We start from the raw sequence: 6,562 nt of genomic DNA, 5'->3' as shown, positions 1-6,562 counted from the left end.
GTTCATTTTGTCTTTACTTTTCTGCTTTTCATTTTTTATTTTTTTCCGTTATTAGTATTTTTTTTTTATTTTTATACGCTTCTTTTTTTTTATTCTTCACTGTGATTAAATTCATGGTTACCACATTGCGCTTGCAACACAGCATAACTAATAGTGGCAGAACGATGCGATAAACTAACGGGAATGCACTTATGTACTTATATATGTGTGCTGCATATGTTAGAAGCGCCGGTCAAAGCTGTGTTGCAAGTGGCAAGGATTATAGCGATCGCAGCGCCGGTGACAAATGCTCGCAGCACCGCGAGTGCGCCGGCGAGTGACTCTGTGGAGTTAGAAATGCATTTTTCTTGTTCACTTGCCGCGCAAACAGTTGCCATGTTTGTTGTCGAACTCGCCTTTATGTTGCGGTTGTTGTTGCGCAAATTGCTGTTCTCGCATTCCGCATACACACACACACACACTCAGACACACATGGATATGTGTATAATCCACACTTAATTAAGTTTCACAACATRCTGCGTATGTCTGTATATGAAATTTGTTTTTGTTTTTGCTTTCGGCATTCATTTTGTGACCTTTGAAGGCGCTGGTGAAGTTTTCTTTTTTTTAATTTTGTGTTTAAATATTTTGGTTTGCGGGGTTAGGTCGCAAAAACATGTGAAAATTAATTGCATTACAAGAATTCGAAGAAGAAACGCCATTTTGTGGTATTTCGGTGAACGCTATACAATATTAAGCAGYATTTATACCCTTCACAGYCGCATTTCTTACATAAAAACATAAARGAGTATAAAAAGTTCTTTTTCTTCATTTTGGTCGGTCAGTGGATCGGTCTTCCACATCCAAAAATCTGAGTGGCCAGAGGAAAGCATTCAGAACTCCCCCGGCAGCCCTTCGGGGAACAGGTACCTCCGTGTTGACAGCAGAACTTCTTAGAGAATMATCAAAAAAGAAGTGCTAATTTCAGTTGTAACGGAACATTTCATACTCTTGCAACATGCAAGGATTAAAGCCAGGGAAATACTTTTAGCTACACGAGGCTTGTTAATTATAATGTCTTATGTATGTCTCACATATTGACCGATATATGCAATACAAAGTCACCTGACAATTCGAAAATGTTTATAACAGATTTTTCAACAGGGACGCTACAAAAGTAGACCGATAGGGACAGTAAACGACGCCATATGTTTTCCCGCACTTTTGACATTTCTCTTTACTAAAGTTTGCTTTTTCATCATGGAAAGWTATACGATCAAACACTAGGCCAAATTATTAAAATTTACTACCGAAACTCGGTGTCAGCGATCTCTGCTTTAGAACACTACATCCAACTTGTGGTCGTCATAATCATGTTAGATCAATAATTGAGCGTCTGGTGGCAAAGTGTATAGTAGAAAATGATCACGTGCGTATTGTCAAGAATATTGCTGTCGCTAGCGCATCAATTGAAGAGGACCCAAATCAGTCTCGCACACGTCGTTCTCAAGTATTGGGCATCTCTGTGAGGTCATTGTGGCCAATTTGCACAAAGATCTTGGCCTATATCCTTACAAGATCAATTTGATGCAAGAACTAAAGCCGTTTGAACACCAAAATCGTCCTATATTCGTGACTTGAGCTGAACAACAACTTGAAAATGACCCGAAGTTTCTTCGAAAAATCATCTTCAGCAATTAACACGTACACCATGAGTATCCACTGTATCTCGAAAAAATTACGGTTTAGTGTGATTTATGGGTCGGCGACGTCATTGGGCCGTACTTCTTCCCTGATGATCGAGACCGGCAGGTTACTGTGAATGGTTAATGKGAATGGGAACCGCTCAATAGTAAGTGAATATTTTTGTCCTAAATTGGAGGATATGGACTTGGAAAATAATTGGTTTAAACAGGACAATTACACAAGTCACACAGTGAATGTCGCAATCGATTTATTGAAAACCGAGTTTGGTGAACGTGTTATCTCTCGAAATGGCCCAGTCAATTGGACGCCTCGGCCGTGCGATTCGTGGAAAATTCAGCTCAGAGACAAGCTCATGTACAAAGTTTGAAGAAGGCAGTCATCATCGCGCACTAAATTAATATTCAGACATTTGTTGATAAAATCAAAACAGCCTTGGGAATTGCCCACTTGAACAACGGAGAGATAAGATAAACTCTTCACAACTTCTATAATGTCCAGTGAACACATTTTGGTTAATGTGCGGATCTACAGCGCGTRGACACCAGATGTTTACCAAAAAATTAAGGGACATAATAATAAGAGCAAAGAATAAAGGATATATGTCATATTATAAAAAAAAAATTGGTGCCTCACAGCATAGTAAACAGCACTGGAAAACGCATTATGTCAACAGAGTCCGTAAAATAAATAATCCCCTTTTTTTTGGGTATGAGCAACTAAGTTTTAACTWAAGTTGCGCTTGAAAATTGCGTCATAATATAAATACTTCGTCGCACTTTCCTYCTACAGCTTCAATTACATGCTCTTCACAGTGTATATCCCTCTAATGCAAAAATAAGAAAGACAAAAAAAAAACGAAAAGAAAAATTTTAGTCAGTACACTTACCTGCTCATCGGAGCCATCCGCACAATCCGGTTCACCATCGCACACCCAACGTTTGACGACACAACCGCCATCGCGGCAAGTGAACTCGGTATTTGGATTGCATGTTTTCGGCGGGCAGTCGCGCTCATCGCTGCCATCACCGCAGTCGTCGTCCTGGTCGCAGACCCAACGTTTCTGTATGCAACGTCCATTGCCGCAGGTGAACTCATCGGAGCGGCAGGTCTCATCTGCAGCGGCGGCAGAGGCAGCAGCAAACACCAGCGAATGTGGTAAATGTGAATTTCAGTTGGCGCAGCAATAGTGGAGTGAAAGGAGAGTAGAGCAAAATGTGCTATTAGCAAAGTATAATTAATTTTGTTGCGGTGATTATTGTTACAAAGGAGGATTTTCCTAACTAACACCAATGCATGCAATGTCTATGTGTAGGTTAAGCTAGCGTTAAGATAAAATAACGAAAAGAGTATATGGCAGGAATGTATGTATATGTGTATTGGTGTACGTTTGGAGGCAAGTAGTGTGATGAGGATATTAGGATGACACAAAGCGCATTAATGAGCGGATTCGTGAAACTTAGTGCTATCTATTAATTATTAGTAGTGAAACTAGGTGGTAATTACTAATTGTGTGGTAGCTTTCAGTAGTTAAAGCGGATTTTATACAACTTTGTAAGAAATGGGTGCRTTGTGGATTAAATAGTGTTAATTGAAAGGTAATTTTATTACACATTTTTCATCATACTTATATAAGGTATTTTTTAAGTTAAGTAATTAAGTATTTAGACTAGTGCAGCTACGTTTAAAATGATAAAAACTGAAAGAAATTCATAGTAGAGGGTAACCCATTGAAAACAAAAGATAAATAACAGCAAGCAAAGAAGCTAAATACGGGTGCAACCGAACATTTTATACTCTAGCAACTTGCAGAAATTTAAGCCAAAGAAATACCCTAAGGTGTAAAACGTCAACCAGGGGATCGGCATCCAAGCAATTTTGTATATATTTATAATAAGGTTTGTTAGAAAAACTAAAATCCGTATACGTACTTTATAGGAATCGGAGTATATCGATCCGATTTTATCTATTAACTATTATCATACCACATATTAAAAAATGTCTCTTGGGTCTCATGAAGGTATCTCACATATCATCACCTATCATATAGAGTAAAGTCGTTCGAATTTTCGAAAACCCTGGTAACAGTTAGATGGGAGCTAGGAGATGCKTACGTCCAATTTTATCTATTTTAAGCACAAACATATACTGTTATAAGTAAAACAGGTTCTAGAATTTTCGTTGCGATAACCCTAATATTGGCCGATATATCCAGCATAAAGTCACCCGGAAGTTCGGAAATTTTAATGTTAGGTATATGGGTGCTCAAAGAAGAATTAACCCGATTCAAGCCATATTTGATAAACAGAATTAATATCTTCAGGAAAGAATTAWCGCTGAATTTCAATTGATAGAGAAATTTGCCCATATTTTCGGTCARAAGTCAACTATAGACACWGAGKTYATATAYTTKKTACTTAGAGCCTTAAACAGTTTTGGTTGKATTTGCGGAATTTTTGGTCATTAGGTSGCATACTTCAAAGTAACTATAACTCGGTCGGTCGGGTTCCCAGATAAGTGATTTTAGCAAAAAGTGGGCGGTGCCAACCCCATTGTGCGATTTTCACACTGGCTCCGATAAAACTGTCTCATACAATCGCGAAGGTAGAATTTAATGTCTCTGGCTTATTCCGTTTTTGATTTATTGCGCTTTTAATAGTTTTTAACAGTACAGTTATGTGGGGAGTGAAAGAGTTTATTTTCAATTTCATCTATTTTCACACTTTCAGTAGGAGTTCTTATAATATTTGCGCTAGGAAAATTTGTTCATTTAATTTATTAGAGAGCGGGGCCATGCCGATTTTCCCCTCAGTACCTCATAAATATCGTTATGAGTTATTTTGGAAATAGAAGGCTGATCTATGACACCAACGAAGGCGCCAAGTGTAGTACCACAAAGTTTAGTATTAGGTACTCTTTTTTGGAATTTCGTGTATTAAGGGGTCCTAAGAATGAAACAACCAAAAAACGTCAACCTAATCTCATACGTGGATGACTTTATAGTGGTAGCAATAGCTAAATAACTTGATGATCTCCAAAATAAATGTCATGAATACATAAATAGTCTGCCCCAATGGTTCTCTTCCATGAGTTTGATACTCGCTGAGCACAAAACAGAAGTATTGCTCAGAAGCACCAAGAAAATTGAGGAAAAAATAACTCTCACTATTACTTCACAGCCACAGTTGAAGTATATAGCGGTTATATTAGAGTCTAAACTGAAATTCAGGGAAAACTTGGCTTAAGTACAAATCAAATAGTGCAAAGAAAATTTACAATGYCTTATCAAGAATGTTGGCAAATAGAGGCTGTGTGCGTTCCAGCCGTCGACATCTAATCGCAAAAGAGATGAGTTCAATTATATTATATGCTGCTCCAGCATGGATACTGGCACTAGACATTAAAGCGTATGCCAGACTAATAAATTCAGTGCATATGCTCACAGTAACAGCAGCGTAGCAGCTGAAGTACTAGCTACCATGTTGCCCATAGACATCCAGGGAGAAAAAATTTGCGAAATTATATGAGCTATCRGCGCCAATTACAGAAATCATAAGAAGATCATAATTATATGGCAGCAGCGTTGGCAAACCTCAACCAAAGGACAGTGGACCCACTGACTGACACCTGAAATCCCTGCCTCGATATTCAAACAATATGGGAAGCTTAATTTCCACCTGACCCAAATACTAAGCGGGTATTTGTGCATCAGAAACTATTTATTTMAATTTCTAAAAGACGTCTGTCAGTATTGTTCAATGTRTAMGGAGTCCATAGAAGACTGTGAACACGTGTTTCAGAATTGAATTAAGGGAAAACTTTGATTTTTTTAACGAAAGTATCAAACAATCTGTGGCACTGAAATTCGGAAAAAATATTTTKCTACCCCTTCTCAAGCCCATATGTCAAATATGGTTAGAATCGTAACAATACTCCCCTTAGGGCTYCTTCTTGCTGTTATAAAATTTTACCAACGCCTCATAGTAAGTCTTCAGTTTTCATACTTTCAAAATGCAAGAATATAAAATGTACGTTTACGTCCGAACTTAGCACTTYCTTACTTGATGGTTATTATAGTTAAGATATGACTTTTTGTTGCAAATTGTTATTAGACTATTTCCATTGTTTCAATGGTTTCCATTTCTTGTCTTAAACTTTTTTTAACAAATACAAACATAGAAAAAGTGCTACAAAAAATAGTATTTAAATTTCTAGTGATAATTAGTGTTGGAGCAGGTGAGCAAGTGTGCCAAAAGTCTACTTAACGGTGTAGTTAGTTACATAATATTTTTCATAATTACTTAYATTGAAAAGAAAAAGAAAATAACTCAAAATAAATAAAATATATTACATCTAAGGAAAACGAGAAAACTATTACGCAGAAGAATCATACAAACAACAGAAGTAAAGCGAATATAATGGAAAACCAACACCGTTAAAGAGTGAACAAAATATTTGAAAATACACAGAGAAAAATAGCCAAACCACGATTAACGAAGTAAAGAGTGAATGCTCTCATAAATAAAGAGCCATAGCTACACAAATTGTACACTTGAGATACGCTAGAGGTTTACGAAAAATTTTGACAGATGATTGATTTTCAAATTGCGCTTACTGCATGAAGCCTCATCGGAACCATCGGAGCAATCTTTGCTCTGATCGCACATCCATGCTAATGGAATGCATTCACCCTCGCCGGATTTACATGAATACTCATCGGGTGAACAGGTTTTTGTTTCTGCAAAAAAAAAAAAAGAGTATAAATATGGTATTAAATTCATGMATTTCTTACAGTTGGCAAGTGGTAAGAGTTCTTAAGTGTCGTAGTGGTGGTGGAAATTGTTTGCATAAGCTATGCTGACGTCGCTATTTCATTATA

At 37.2% G+C, this 6,562-nt stretch overlaps 1 protein-coding gene across 1 annotated transcript in view; it reads right to left on the bottom strand.

Moving 5' to 3' along the window:
- The window catches only part of LOC108966509 (low-density lipoprotein receptor), a gene marked incomplete in the record, with an annotated part of 366,712 nt that overhangs the window by 72,008 nt on the left and 288,142 nt on the right, over positions 1-6,562 (bottom strand). Inside the window, 2 exon segments of the mRNA XM_018929448.1 lie at positions 2,573-2,799; positions 6,299-6,421. Of these exon segments, the coding sequence (XP_018784993.1) occupies positions 2,573-2,799; positions 6,299-6,421 (350 nt within the window).

The sequence above is a fragment of the Bactrocera latifrons genome, unplaced genomic scaffold (genome assembly GCF_001853355.1).
Source record: "Bactrocera latifrons isolate USDA-ARS-PBARC rearing strain unplaced genomic scaffold, ASM185335v1 scaffold_162, whole genome shotgun sequence".
Lineage (NCBI taxonomy): Eukaryota > Metazoa > Arthropoda > Insecta > Diptera > Tephritidae > Bactrocera > Bactrocera latifrons.
The sequence above is the reverse complement of the archived record's forward strand: the minus strand, read 5'-3'. Positions and strand labels throughout refer to the sequence as shown.